Here is a 14,762-nt window from a genome sequence, read left to right as displayed (position 1 = left end):
CCTGATGCCCGAGGGCTTTCTCTGTTGGCAAGAGCTGGCTTTGCTGTGAGCCTGGTAGGCTCAAAGTGTAGACTCCCTCTGTGCAAAAGCCCTCAACCAATGACTAATGGGAGTATAAATACCCCAGCTCCTTTGCCTTCAGGGCAGATAACTCTGAGGCCAGAGTCCTACAGTCTTCTAGAAGTCCCTAGCAAGATTAAACCAGTGGTACCTTATTTTTATATCATTTCTTTCCCTTCTTTATCTCACTTCCCAGGTTCCTTACTAAAACTTTCTGGGGTCACCTCCCAAATAACCCATGCACACTCAAACCCTGGTCTCAGAGTCTGCTTCTGAGAAAATGTAAACTTAGAAAGGAAGGTGGTGGTGTTGGGAGGGTGGAACATCAGGAATTCTCTACTTATTCTACACACACCCCTTGATTGTAGTGGGCAAGAATCAAGCTGAACAGGATCACTGGTGAGAATGTGTGAGAAAGCATTTTGTAAAAATGTCAGCTTTTATGTATTCAATTTTTTTTGAGAAATAATTTTGGAATATTAAAATGTTATTGCTCTTAGAGCACAAGACCAAATCAAATGCAGTTCTTGAGAAATCATCTGATTTCTTCAAGCTTCTCCATCCCCTTTTTTGTCAGACACAACACCTGTTTCTTAGGGTTGATAAGAATTGGCTGAAATCACACTGGTAGTGTTGACACACAGTAGAGGCTCAACAATATTGGCCGAATGCCAATCTAATTTATGAAGACTATATACTTATTCTCATTTTAATGTTTACATAACATTGGTTTATGTACACAAATTACATATAAATAGGACTTTGATGCCTTCTAAGCCAATGAAACTAACTGTTGAAATAAAGTTGTCCAGAAATTATGTCTATGTTGTAATTGAACATTTCATGGTCACTATTTCCTGGAAACACTCAGCTCTTGAGTTTGGGGTATATTCCACAAATTCTGGTTTTAAGAAAAAAGGAATGATCTGCCAACCACTCACAAATCACTAAAATATCATATTTGAAAATAAGATCCAGCCCATAAAACCAGGAACAGACTTACAGTTCAAGCTTCCTGTGGAAGGCTGAAGAACGGCCCCCCCAAAGGTATCCATGTCCTAATCCTTGGAACCTGTAAATGTCACCTTATATGGCAAAAGGGTCTTTGCAGATGTGATCAAATTAAGGATCTTAAGATAGCAAGATCATCCCGGGTTATCTGGGTGGGCCTGGTATAATCATAGGGTTCTTGTTAGAGGGAGGAAGATGACTGAGGGTCAGAGAAAAGGCAAGTTGATGAAGGAAGAAGAGAGTGGAGGGATGGGCCACAAACCAAGGACTGTTGGAAGCCCCTAGAAGCTAAAAGAGACCCAGAATGGGTTTCCCCTGGAGCTTCCAGAAGAAACCAGCTCTGCCAACACCTTAATTTTAGCCCCATAAAACTCATTTGGGACTTCTGACCTCCAGAACTCGAAGAGAATAAATTTGCGTTATTGAAAGTCACTAAGTTTATGGAAAATTGTTACAATGGCACTTTCCTGGCAGGACTCTGAGAAGACTCAATTCCCAGTGTAGGGTGTGGTTTCCAGAAAGCAGACCACTCTACATGAGTGCAGACCCTCCACATGAACCCAGCCACTCCATCTTTCAGGCTACTTTTACTTGAATTCAAAAGGGGAAAAATGTTTAACAGAAATATAAGGAGGGAGTGGCTCTAAACTTGAATTTCAAGAGCAGCAAAGTAGTAACATATTTATCCTATGTGGCCAAGGTAAAAAGATGCCAGTGTTAGGACCTGCAACACTGGAGACGGAATTCAGATCAGTGAGAGTTCTAGATGGGCACCACCGTCCAATAGAAATCTAACAGCCACACTGGCCCTTTAAGTTTTCTCGGAGTCGCACTTTTAAACATGTGAAAGAAACAGGTGGAATTTTAGTAATATTTTATCTAATGCAGGATATCTACAACATTATCATTTCAACACATATTCAATGTAAAATGATTAGTGAGATATTGTACTTTTTGTCACACACAGTCTTCAAAATCCGATGTATATTTTATATTTATAGCACATCTCAACTTAGACCGGCCACACTTCAAGTGGTTAATTAATAACCACATGGGGCTAGTGACTACTGTATTTGCTGTATTGGAGAAAGCAGGTTTAGAGCAGCTAAATAGTCCCAAGGCCCAAATGGCATGAAAAAGCATTAGAGGTCAAGCCAAATGTTGACTCTTAATATCAGGGAAATGCATGCTGCTAATGATTTATTCATTTGATGACTTAATTGTCTACTATGCACCAAGCACCCTTTAAGAGGCATGTCATTTTCTAGGTCACCAAAATTAGGGCACAGTGTTTCAGTTGAAAAAAATAACTACGTAGAGAAATCTGTACATAGCAGTCAGAGTTTCAAAAAGGTTGCAAAAGCTCAGAAAATAACCAGTAGACATGCTCTTCGGCAGAGTGTGTTGCCTTTTCTGTGGATGTGCCATCCGTAACTTGGAGGTTGGAGCTGATTAAACATGGTTTCTGGGCAGTTCCTGAAGAGCTGACCACTTGTTGTTCCCAAGCATGTTGAACAGATGATAAACACACCAGCTCAGGAATCTGATACCATGTAAAGAAACCACATTTCACATCATGAAAACTGCAGAATTGCAGAATCCTGACATGGATTCTCCACTTTAACAGTCTTGGGTTTATTTGGGGATTTTTTTGGCTTTTGGTTTAATTTGGTGGCATTTTGAAAGCGAAGCTCCTGGAGGTCGGTTTGCCAGCCACTAAAAAACTATTCGTCTCATCTCCAAGTGGCACTTGGTCTTTCTTTCTTTTTTTTTTTTTTTTTTATAATAATTATTTTTTATTGAAGGGTAGTTGACACACAGTATTACATTACATGAGTTTCAAGTGTACAACACAGTGGTAGAACATTTATATACATAATTCTAGGTTCCAGCTATCACCCTACCAGGCTGTTACAATATCTTGACTATATTCCTTATGCTATACCTTACATCCCGGTTACTAATTTATTTTACCATTGGAAGTCTGTCCTTTTTTTTTTTTTTTTTTGTGAGGGCATCTCTCATATTTATAGATCAAATGGTTGTTAACGACAATAAAATTCTGTATAGGGGAGTCAATGCTCAATGCACAATCATTATTCCACCCCAAGCCTAATTTTTGTCAGTCTCCAATCTTCTGAGGCATAACAAACAAGTTTTTACATGTAGAACAAATTCTTACATAATGAATAAGTTACATAGTGAACAGTACAAGGGCAGTCATCACAGAAACTTTCGGTTTTGCTCATGCATTATGAACTATAAACAGTCAGTTCAAATATGAATACTCATTTGGTTTTTATACTTGATTTATATGTGGATACCACATTTCTCTCTTTATTATTATTATTTTTAATAAAATGCTGAAGTGGTAGGTAGGTACAAGATAAAGGTAGAAAACATAGTTTAGTGTTGTAAGAGAGCACATGTAGATGATCAGGTGTGTGCCTGTAGACTATGTGTTAATCCAAGCTAGACCAGGGCAATAAAACATCCACGTATGCAGAAGATTTCTCTCAGAACGGGGGGCTGAGGTTCTAAGCCTCACCTCTGTTGATCCCCAATTTCTCACCTGATGGCCCCCCTGCGACTGTGCCTGTCTTAGGTTGTTCCTCCCTTGAGGAATCTTACCCGTCTCTGGCTAACCAGTCATCTTCCGGGGCCATACAGGGAAATGTGAAGTTGGTAAGTGAGAGAGAAGCCTTATTGTTTGAAAAAGTTAGCTTTTTACTTCTTTGCATATTTATGCCCTGTGGCTTCTATGCCCAGCATTTGTCTTGAGGTATCTTTACCACTTGGAAGAATTATGATACTCGGTAAATTTGATATGAGGCACGAATTCTATTTAAGGGTTGTAATTAGGAAGGAAGAAGAAAAGCTATAGAAGTAGCAGGCGGAAGAAAACATGGGAAGATTGATTATTTCTTTGATATATCTTCTTGTAGAGTAACTTCAGCATGTATAGGTTTTAAGCTACTACTTAAATTGCACACACACATTAACATAATAGGAGTATAGTTACATAACCAAAGCATATCTGTAATTACCAGCCATCTGCAGTGAAACCAAGAAAACCAGTTAGGCACCTTAGGCATTTGTGAAAACTTATCTATGATATGGTGGATATTGTCCAAATGAACTTGAGCAGTCTGAGAGAAATCAGACAAATTAAAACAACCCATTCCTGGGGACTGTTCACATGCCATATGTTCTTTTAACAATAAATAGTTTGTAGTTGTAAGACTTTGGAGCGCTACAATTTGCACTTCTCCAAATTCTTGGTTGAGTTCCAACAGTATAGATCCAGTCAAATTTGTTGTTTTACTGTATGCACAGGTCAGCTTAGATATCTCCTTCCTCATTCCCATGGCAAGTCCAGGAACTGGTGGGATGAGTGCATCTACAGCTGTAGCAGTGCGTGGATCTTTGTTGGGGTTTTTTGATGATCATCTTCTGGCATGAGTCTTCCAGAGGGTGCAGATGTTGGAAGTTCTTTTTCATATCGTATCTTAGTTCATTTTCGGGGTAGCCCAATTAGGCTTTGATCCTCTGTATAAACACAAACAGACCCTTTGCCTACACTTTTATATGCCCTTTATACCCTTGTGTAGAATTCGTTGGAGGTTACCACACAGGAACTGCCCTTTTTTTTTTTTTTTTTTTTTTTTTTGCTATCACTAATCTACACTTACATGACGTATATTATGTTTACTAGGCTCTCCCCTATACCAGGTCTCCCCTATAAACCCCTTTACAGTCACTGTCCATCAGCATAGCAAAATGTTGTAGAATCACTACTTGCCTTCTCTGTGTTGTACAGCCCTCCCTTTTCTCCTACCCCCCCATGCATGTTAATCTTAATACCCCCCTACTTCTCCCACCCTTATCCCTCCCTACCCACCCATCCTCCCCAGTCCCTTTCCCTTTGGTACCTGTTAGTCCATTCTTGAGTTCTGTGATTCTGCTGCTGTTTTGTTCCTTCAGTTTTTCCTTTGTTCTTATACTCCACAGATGAGTGAAATCATTTGGTATTTCTCTTTCTCCGCTTGGCTTGTTTCACTGAGCATAATACCCTCCAGCTCCATCCATGTTGCTGCAAATGATTGGATTTGCCCTTTTCTTATAGCTGAGTAGTATTCCATTGTGTATATGTACCACATCTTCTTTATCCATTCATCTATTGATGGACATTTAGGTTGCTTCCAATTCTTGGCTATTGTAAATAGTGCTGCAATAAACATAGGGGTGCATCTGTCTTTCTCAAACTTGATTGCTGCATTCTTAGGGTAAATTCCTAGGAGTGCAATTCCTGGGTCAAATGGTAAGTCTGTTTTGAGCATTTTGATGTACCTCCATACTGCTTTCCACAATGGTTGAACTAACTTACATTCCCACCAGCAGTGTAGGAGGGTTCCCCTTTCTCCACAGCCTCGCCAACATTTGTTGTTGTTTGTCTTTTGGATGGCAGCCATCCTTACTGGTGTGAGGTGATACCTCATTGTAGTTTTAATTTGCATTTCTCTGATAATTAGCGATGTGGAGCATCTTTTCATGTGTCTGTTGGCCATCTGTATTTCTTTTTTGGAGAACTGTCTGTTCAGTTCCTCTGCCCATTTTTTAATTGGGTTATTTGTTTTTTGTTTGTTGAGGTGTGAGAGCTCCTTATATATTCTGGACGTCAAGCCTTTATCGGATGTGTCATTTTCAAATATATTCTCCCATACTGTAGGGATCCTTCTTGTTCTATTGATGGTGTCTTTTGCTGTACAGAAGCTTTTCAGCTTAATATAGTCCCACTTACTCATTTTTGCTGTTGTTTTCCTTGCCCGGGGAGATATGTTCAAGAAGAGGTCACTCATGTTTATGTCTAAGAGGTTTTCGCCTATGTTTTCTTCCAAGAGTTTAATGGTTTCATGGCTTACATTCAGGTCTTTGATCCATTTTGAGTTTACTTTTGTATATGGGGTTAGACAATGGTCCAGTTTCATTCTCCTACATGTAGCTGTCCAGTTTTGCCAGCACCACCTGTTGAAGAGACTGTCATTTCGCCATTGTATGTCCATGGCTCCTTTATCAAATATTAATTGACCATATATGTCTGGGTTAATGTCTGGATTCTCTAGTCTGTTCCATTGGTCTGTGGCTCTGCTCTTGTGCCAGTACCAAATTGTCTTGATTACTATGGCTTTATAGTAGAGCTTGAAGTTGGGGAGTGAGATCCCCCCTACTTTATTCTTCTTTCTCAGGATTGCTTTGGCTATTCGGGGTCTTTGGTGTTTCCATATGAATTTTTGAATTATTTGTTCCAGTTCATTGAAGAATGTTGCTGGTAGTTTCATAGGCATTGCATCAAATCTGTATATTGCTTTGGGCAGGATGGCCATTTTAACGATATTAATTCTTCCTAGCCACGAGCATGGGATGAGTTTCCATCTGTTAGTGTCCCCTTTAATTTCTCTTAAGAGTGACTTGTAGTTTTCAGAGTATAAGTCTTTCACTTCTTTGGTTAGGTTTATTCCTAGGTATTTTATTTTTTTTGATGCAATTGTGAATGGAGTTGTTTTCCTGATTTCTCTCTCTGTTGGTTCATTGTTAGTATATAGGAAAGCCACAGATTTCTGTGTGTTGATTTTGTATCCTGCAACTTTGCTGTATTCCGATATCAGTTCTAGTAGTTTTGGGGTGGAGTCTTTAGGGTTTTTTATGTACAGTATCATGTCATCTGCAAATAGTGACAGTTTAACTTCTTCTTTACCAATCTGGATTCCTTGTATTTCTTTATTTTGTCTGATTGCCGTGGCTAGGACCTCCAGTACTATGTTAAATAACAGTGGAGAGAGTGGGCATCCCTGTCTAGTTCCCGATCTCAGAGGAAATGCTTTCAGCTTCTCGCTGTTCAATATAATGTTGGCTGTGGGTTTATCATAGATGGCCTTTATTATGTTGAGGTACTTGCCCTCTATTCCCATTTTGCTGAGAGTTTTTAACATGAATGGATGTTGAACTTTGTCAAATGCTTTTTCAGCATCTATGGAGATGATCATGTGGTTTTTGTCTTTCTTTTTGTTGATGTGGTGGATGATGTTGATGGACTTTCGAATGTTGTACCATCCTTGCATCCCTGGAATGAATCCCACTTGGTCATGGTGTATGATCCTTTTGATGTATTTTTGAATTCGGTTTGCTAATATTTTGTTGAGTATTTTTGCATCTACGTTCATCAGGGATATTGGTCTGTAGTTTTCTTTTTTGGTGGGGTCTTTGCCTGGTTTTGGTATTAGGGTGATGTTAGCTTCATAGAATGAGTTTGGGAGTATCCCCTCCTCCTCTATTTTTTGGAAAACTTTAAGGAGAATGGGTATTATGTCTTCCCTGTATGTCTGATAAAATTCCGAGGTAAATCCATCTGGCCCGGGGGTTTTGTTCTTTGGTAGTTTTTTGATTACCTCTTCAATTTCGTTGCTGGTAATTGGTCTGTTTAGATTTTCTGTTTCTTCCTGGGTCAATCTTGGAAGGTTATATTTTTCTAGGAAGTTGTCCATTTCTCCTAGGTTTCCCAGCTTGTTAGCATATAGGTTTTCATAGTATTCTCCAATAATTCTTTGCATTTCCGTGGGGTCCGTCGTGATTTTTCCTTTCTCATTTCTGATACTGTTGATTTGTGTTGACTCTCTTTTCTTCTTAATAAGTCTGGCTAGAGGCTTATCTATTTTGTTTATTTTCTCGAAGAACCAGCTCTTGGTTTCATTGATTTTTGCTATTGTTTTATTCTTCTCAATTTTATTTATTTCTTCTCTGATCTTTATTATGTCCCTCCTTCTGCTGACCTTAGGCCTCATCTGTTCTTCTTTTTCCAATTTCGATAATTGTGACATTAGACCATTCATTTGGGATTGCTCTTCCTTTTTTAAATATGCTTGGATTGCTATATACTTTCCTCTTAAGACTGCTTTTGCTGTGTCCCACAGAAGTTGGGGCTTAGTGTTGTTGTTGTCATTTGTTTCCATATATTGCTGGATCTCCATTTTGATTTGGTCATTGATCCATTGATTATTTAGGAGCGTGTTGTTAAGCCTCCATGTGTTCGTGAGCCTCTTTGCTTTCTTTGTACAGTTTATTTCTAGTTTTATGCCTTTGTGGTCTGAAAAGTTGGTTGGTAGGATTTCAATCTTTTGGAATTTTCTGAGGCTCTTTTTGTGGCCTAGTATGTGGTCTATTCTGGAGAATGTTCCATGTGCACTTGAGAAGAATGTATATCCCGCTGCTTTTGGATGTAGAGTTCTATAGATGTCTATTAGGTCCATCTGCTCTACTGTGTTGTTCAGTGCTTCCGTGTCTTTACTTATTTTCTGCCCAGTGGATCTATCCTTTGGGGTGAGTGGTGTGTTGAAGTCTCCTAGAATGAATGCATTGCAGTCTATATCCCCCTTTAGTTCTGTTAGTATTTGTTTCACATATGCTGGTGCTCCTGTGTTGGGTGCATATATATTTAGAATGGTTATATCCTCTTGTTTGACTGAGCCCTTTATCATTATGTAGTGTCCTTCTTTATCTCTTGTTACTTTCTTTGTTTTGAAGTCTATTTTGTCTGATATTAGTACTGCAACCCCTGCTTTCTTCTCACTGTTGTTTGCTTGAAATATGTTTTTCCATCCCTTGACTTTTAGTCTGTACATGTCTTTGGGTTTGAGGTGAGTTTCTTGTCAGCAGCATATAGATGGGTCTTGCTTTTTTATCCATTCTGTTACTCTGTGTCTTTTGATTGGTGCATTCAACCCATTAACATTTAGGGTGACTATTGAAAGATATGTACTTATTGCCATTGCAGGCTTTAAATTCGTGGTTACCAAAGGTTCAAGGTTAGCCTCTTTAGTATCTTACTGCCTAACTTAGCTCGCTTATTGAGCTGTTATATACACTGTCTGGAGATTCTTTTCTTCTCTCCCTTCTTGTTCCTCCTCCTCGATTCTTCATATGTTGGGTGTTTTGTGCTGTGCTCTTTCTAGGAGTGCTCCCATCTAGAGCAGTCCCTGTAAGATGTTCTGTAGAGGTGGTTTGTGGAAAGCAAATTCCCTCAGCTTTTGTTTGTCTGGGAATTGTTTAATCCCACCGTCATATTTGAATGATAGTCGTGCTGGATACAGTATCCTTGGTTCAAGGCCCTTCTGTTTCATTGTATTAAATATATCATGCCATTCTCTTCTGGCCTGTAGGGTTTCTGTTGAGAAATCTGACGTTAGCCTGATGGGTTTCCCTTTATAGGTGACCTTTTTCTCTCTAGCTGCCTTTAACACTCTTTCCTTGTCCTTGATCTTTGCCATTTTAATTATTATGTGTCTTGGTGTTGCCCTTCTTGGATCCTTTCTGTAGGGGGTTCTGTGTATTTCCGTGGTCTGTTTGATTACTTCCTCCCCCAGTGTGGGGAAGTTTTCAGCAATTATTTCTTCTAAGATACTTTCCATCTCTTTGCCTCTCTCTTCTTCTTCTGGGACCCCTATAATACGGATATTGCTCCTTTTAGATTGGTCACACAGTTCTCTTAATATTGTTTCATTCCTGGAGATCCTTTTGTCTCTCTCTATGTCAGCTTCTATGCGTTCCTGTTCTCTGATTTCAATTCCATCAATGGCCTCTTGCATTCTATCCATTCTGCTTATAAACCCTTCCAGAGTTTGTTTCATTTCTGCGATCTCCTTTCTGGCATCTGTGATCTCTTTCCGGACTTCATCCCATTTTTCTTGCGTGTTTCTCTGCATCTCTGTCAGCATGTTTATGATTCTTATTTTGAATTCTTTGTCAGGAAGACTGGTTAGGTCTGTCTCCTTCTCTGGTGTTGTCTCTGTGATCTTTGTCTGCCTGTAGCTTTGCCTTTTCATGGTGATAGGAATAGTCTGCAGAACTGGGACGAGTGACGGCTGGAAGGACTTCCTTTCTTGTTGGTTTGTGGCCCTCCTCTCCTGGGAGAACAGTGGCCTCTAGTGGCTTGTGCTGCGCAGCTGCGCGCAGACAGGGCTTCTGCTTCCTGCCCGGCTGCTATGGAGTTAATCTCCGCTGTTGCTGTGGGCGTGGCCTGGCTCGGGCAGCTACTCCAAAATGGTGGAGTCGCGTTGGAGCAGGAGCTGCTGGGAGGCTATTTATCTCCGTAAGGGGCCTCCCTGCTTCCTGCAGCCCAGGGGTTAGGGTGCCCAGAGATCCCGGATTCCCTACCTCTGGATTAAGTGGCCCACCCTGCCCCTTTAAGACTTCCAAAAAGCACCCGCCAAAACAAAACAACGACCACAAAAAAAACAAGAAAAAAAAATTTTTTTAATTAAAAAAAAAAAAAAAAATTTTTATTAAAAAAAAAAAAAAGGTGGTCGTTCGTTTTTCTTTATTCTCCGGTGCCAGCCTCAGGCCTCTGCTCACCGGTCTTTCTGCCCTGTTTCCCTAATATTGGGGTCCCTGTCCCTTTAAGACTTCCAAAAAGCGCTCGCCAAAACAAAGCAGCAAAAAAGCAAAAAAAAAAAAAAAAATGGTCGCGCGCTTTTCTTATGTCCTCTGTCGCCCAGCCTCCAGTGCCTGCTCACTGTTCTTGCTGCCCTGTTTTCCCAGTATCGAGGGCCCTGCACTCTGGCCCGGATGGCTGGGGCTGGGTGTTCGGCAGCCCTGGGCTCCGTCTCCCTCCCGCTCTGCCTGCTCTTCTCCCGCCGGGAGCTGGGGGGAGGGGCGCTCGGCTCCCGCGGGGCCGGGGCTTGTATCTTACCCCCTTCGCGAGGCGCTGGGTTCTCTCAGGTGTGGATGTGGTCTGGATATTGTCCTGTGTCCTCTGGTCTTTATTCTAGGAAGGGTTGTCTTTGTTATATTTTCATAGATATATGTTGTTTTGGGAGGAGATTTCCGCTGCTCTACTCACGCCGCCATCTTCCGCCCCACTCTCCACTTGGTCTTTCTTAAGTGGGCTTTCTTGCACTACAAGAGCCTTCAGTATTCAAGGAAAAGGTGATTATCAGCAAATTGCATCTGCTTATATTTTTATCATGAAAGGAAACTGAAACTTGCTATCATACATTCTCAGAACCTGGTTTGAGATTTGTTCTGTTTGAACATCAAAATCTCTTAATACTGTGGCTGACTCTGATGAAAGATTTTTAAAGATTTTTTCCTGTAATTCAAAGATAGGTTCACCTTAAGAAAGCCTGCTCCAAACAAAGGCCCCAGCCTGCTCTCCCTAGAAACTGTTGACTGAAAAATAACAATAGCGCAGCGGTTCTCGCTCAGCTGGAGGCGATTCTGCCTTCCCCCCTCCCCTCCCCACCACGCAGGGACTTGGGCAAAGTCTGGAGGCATTTTTGGCTCTTAAAACTTGTGGAGGGTGCTGCTGGCATCTAGAGGATAGAGGCCACAGATGCTTCTAAAAATGCTACAATCCAACCCCAATGAATAATCCAGCCCAGCCCCAAATGTCCACAGAGCCACAGTGCAGAAACCTGTTCTAGCGGCCCCTCAGAAAGCAAGACATCCCAGGTAGGGGACCGGGAGACCTTTCCCGGTGAGTGATTCCGAAAAGGCTGCCCTCGGGCGCCCCTGGTGAAGGGGAGGGACTTTAGGCCACACTGCCTGGCTTTGAATGCTTGCTCCATCACTTACTGGTTGTGCCTCCTTGGGCAAGTTACTCGACCTCTCTGGGCCTCATTTTTCTCCTCTACAACAGGGAGATGATAATAATAGTACCTTGCACACAGAGCAGTTATACGTTTTAAATGGGTTAATAGTCCCAAAGTGTTTAGAACAATACCAGGTCTATAGTAAGCACCACACAAAAGTGTATTTACTAAGTGGTTTCGCTGACCTTTGGAAAAATTAAGTTTCAGGGCTTAGGAAAGTTTATGGACAGTAACGAAATGGCTTCAGGTTCTGAATTTCCATAGCAAGAAGAATGAGCCGCCTTCATCTGCCAACCACGTCCTTTCTTTCCAGTTCACCAGCCCTAATCAGACAGGCACTGAGTAAAGAAGCCCCCTTCAGCCCCGGCTCAGCCAAAGCACAGAGAATGCTTCCTGTGTCATCCGTCCTGTTTCTTTCTCTCTTGTCCCAGCAAAACTAGCGACTGACAATCAGTTGGCAGCCTTCGAATAGAGTGGAAAACAAAAAACCCGCACAGGCACGGATCCGGCCCACTCACACACCCGCACCTACAGCAGATGCAGGCCACGGGGCCTGGACACACCCACCGTGTGCGCGGCCAGGTGCGGCGCAGCCCGTGCAAAGGGAGCTGGGAGCAAGCACGGCCAAAACGGCGCAGGGAGGAGTACGCACTCCGGAATGGCATTTTTTAAAATCCGGTCTTGGAGCAGAGACACTTGCACACACACCGACGCGCACACTCGGGGGTGCCCGAAGGGACTCGGAGAAAGAGAAGCCGCACCGGGGGAGCTCAGACCGGGGCGATCGCCAGCCAGCCACTCACCTGGCTGCGTTCCCTAATCCACCTGCCACCCAGGGCAGCAGCAGCAGGAGCATAAGGGCCCAGGGTGGCGGCATCTTCGCGCCGGTCCGTCTCCGCCGCCCGCTCCTCCTCCTGCCGGTCGGGAGGGCGCGGAACCCGCGCCACTGCAGGGCCACCGCCTCGGTTCCCGCTGGCCCGGGGCGACCCGACACGGTGGCCTGCGGAGAGGTGCGGACGCCGGGCGAGGAGCACAGATCGTCCGCGGGGCAGCGGGGCCGGCGCGCAAGGAGGCGGGGCGGGCGTGCACATCTGGCCGGGCCGGGCCCGCCTCCCGCACGACCCGCGCAGCTTCCGCGCTCTCGGATCCCCGACAGCTGCCCCCAGTCTCCGTTCACCTCACTCTCGTCAGAGTCACCATGGATCACCATCTATCCAGACGTGGGACAGGTTTCGGTGATACCTACACTCGGATTTAAGAATTTAGTCGAAAAGTCAAAATAGGAACCAAGGATGCTGGTTCAGAGAGACACCTCTGTCTTCTGTCTGCTGGGTTTTCTTCCCCAGACTGCAAATCGTGGGCTGCTGGAGCTGGAAGGTCACCAAGGCCTGTGCAAGCACCCCCTTCACTTGGCAAATGATCTCCTGTGCTCATCTGCAAAAGCTTACTCACCTGGTGCAGACATTGTAATATGGTACCCAGTGCAGGAACACGAAGGCTATATGGGTTAAGAAAAATTCATTTGAGTACTGATGTATTCTTTGTTCTGACAACTTGTCATAGAATGGTGGGCCCTCCTCTACCTGCTCCCCGCATCCATACCCTTTCGGCTTCTTGGTGGGCACAGCCTACAGCCTCACACTTAGGCTTTGGTTGTGACTTAATGGCCTAAGGGCAGAAGTAAATGAAGTTGCCAGTTCCAAGCCTAGGCCTTAAGACACCTGAGCCTCTATCACAGACAGCAGAAGGCCATGCTTCAACTAGCCTCTTAGCCCAAGGAGAAGAAGGAACAGGTGGGACAGGCTACCTGGCCAATTTGCAGGCCTGTGTCTTGAAGCAGAGCTACTCAGTCAAGGCGAGGGCATATCAGCCAGCCCACAGATCCATGAATGAGCTCAATCAAGGCCAGCAGTGCTGGCCAAGCTACGAGGCTTATTGTGATCATTTGATACACAGCAATAGCTCTCTGACACACCTATGACCTGGTGTTAGAACTAAAATGAAGAATATGGAGAAAGAGGTTTGTCGCGATTATAAGCTTGATTCATGGTTATGTGATATATGCCTTAATTCTAGCCAATGAAATGTGAGAAGCGGGGATGGGGACGAGTCTTGCTGCAGTCTTGATTGACAGCACAACGGATGTCCTTACTGGTGCAAGCCATGTTTAGTTGGATCTTCTGTTTCATGGTTTAAGGCATCCTAATGGATCAAGTGGGCTTGGTTAGTAAGCATGTAGGACGTTGAGCTGTTCATAGCTAACAGTGATAAGCACAGTCAGCAACACTTTACATGCATCATCTTCCAAGTTGTCAGAAGGAAGTGGTTTACTCTTGACAACTCTGTAGGTAGGGATTAGTTCCCCCATTTTTGAAGTGTCAAGAAGCTGAGTCAGAGAGGTTAAGTGACTTGCCCAAGGTTATACAGCTAAGGGTTGAACTGGGATTGGAAACCAGGGTCCTTCTCCCGTGGGCTCTGCAGCTGTTACACAAATTATTTTTCTCATCTTCTTCCTCCATGACAGCTTCTGATGTCAAATGGGTCTCTTGAATAAGGTAATAAGATGATCTCTTCAAGGCCGTTGCCAAAATCCTTTGAACTCTTCATACCGTAACTGATTTTGCTTACTGAAAATGTTAGAACTGGAAGGAAATAATATAAAGGATGAACTGTATACCTGCAAATATGTTAAAGCACGTGGAATGTAAAATTTGTCGTGGTGTGGGTTTCCCCACAAGCAGACCCTGAGGAAGTAAGTGGTTTACGCTGGAAGTGCAGAGAACACTGGCAGGGGAGTTGGGGTGCAAATCCGGGAAGGGAAGGAAAACAATAGCAGGTGTGTATCTAGTCATCACTGGGGGCGACTAGCTTCATGCTGCTGGGCATCTCCCAGAGCCAGCCTAGAATACGCAGCTCACATGATCTGAATCACAACGTGTGGGAGCTGGGCTATTTAGCCACCATCTCCATTCAGTCACAGCCTGATGGCTTCTCCTGGCGTACGGACCTGGGACATTCTAGTAGAAACAGTTTCCATTTGAACATTGG

At 43.3% G+C, this 14,762-nt stretch overlaps 1 protein-coding gene across 1 annotated transcript in view; it reads right to left on the bottom strand.

The window, feature by feature from the left end:
• The window catches only part of EGFL6 (EGF like domain multiple 6), a 65,250-nt gene extending 52,326 nt beyond the window's left edge, over positions 1-12,924 (bottom strand). Inside the window, 1 exon segment of the mRNA XM_057495979.1 lies at positions 12,518-12,924. Coding sequence (XP_057351962.1) covers positions 12,518-12,924 — 407 coding nt within the window.
• Positions 12,925-14,762: the final 1,838 nt, after the last annotated feature.

This window comes from Manis pentadactyla, chromosome X, assembly GCF_030020395.1.
Source record: "Manis pentadactyla isolate mManPen7 chromosome X, mManPen7.hap1, whole genome shotgun sequence".
NCBI lineage: Eukaryota > Metazoa > Chordata > Mammalia > Pholidota > Manidae > Manis > Manis pentadactyla.
Note: the sequence above shows the minus strand (reverse complement) of the source record. Positions and strands in the feature narration are given on the sequence as shown.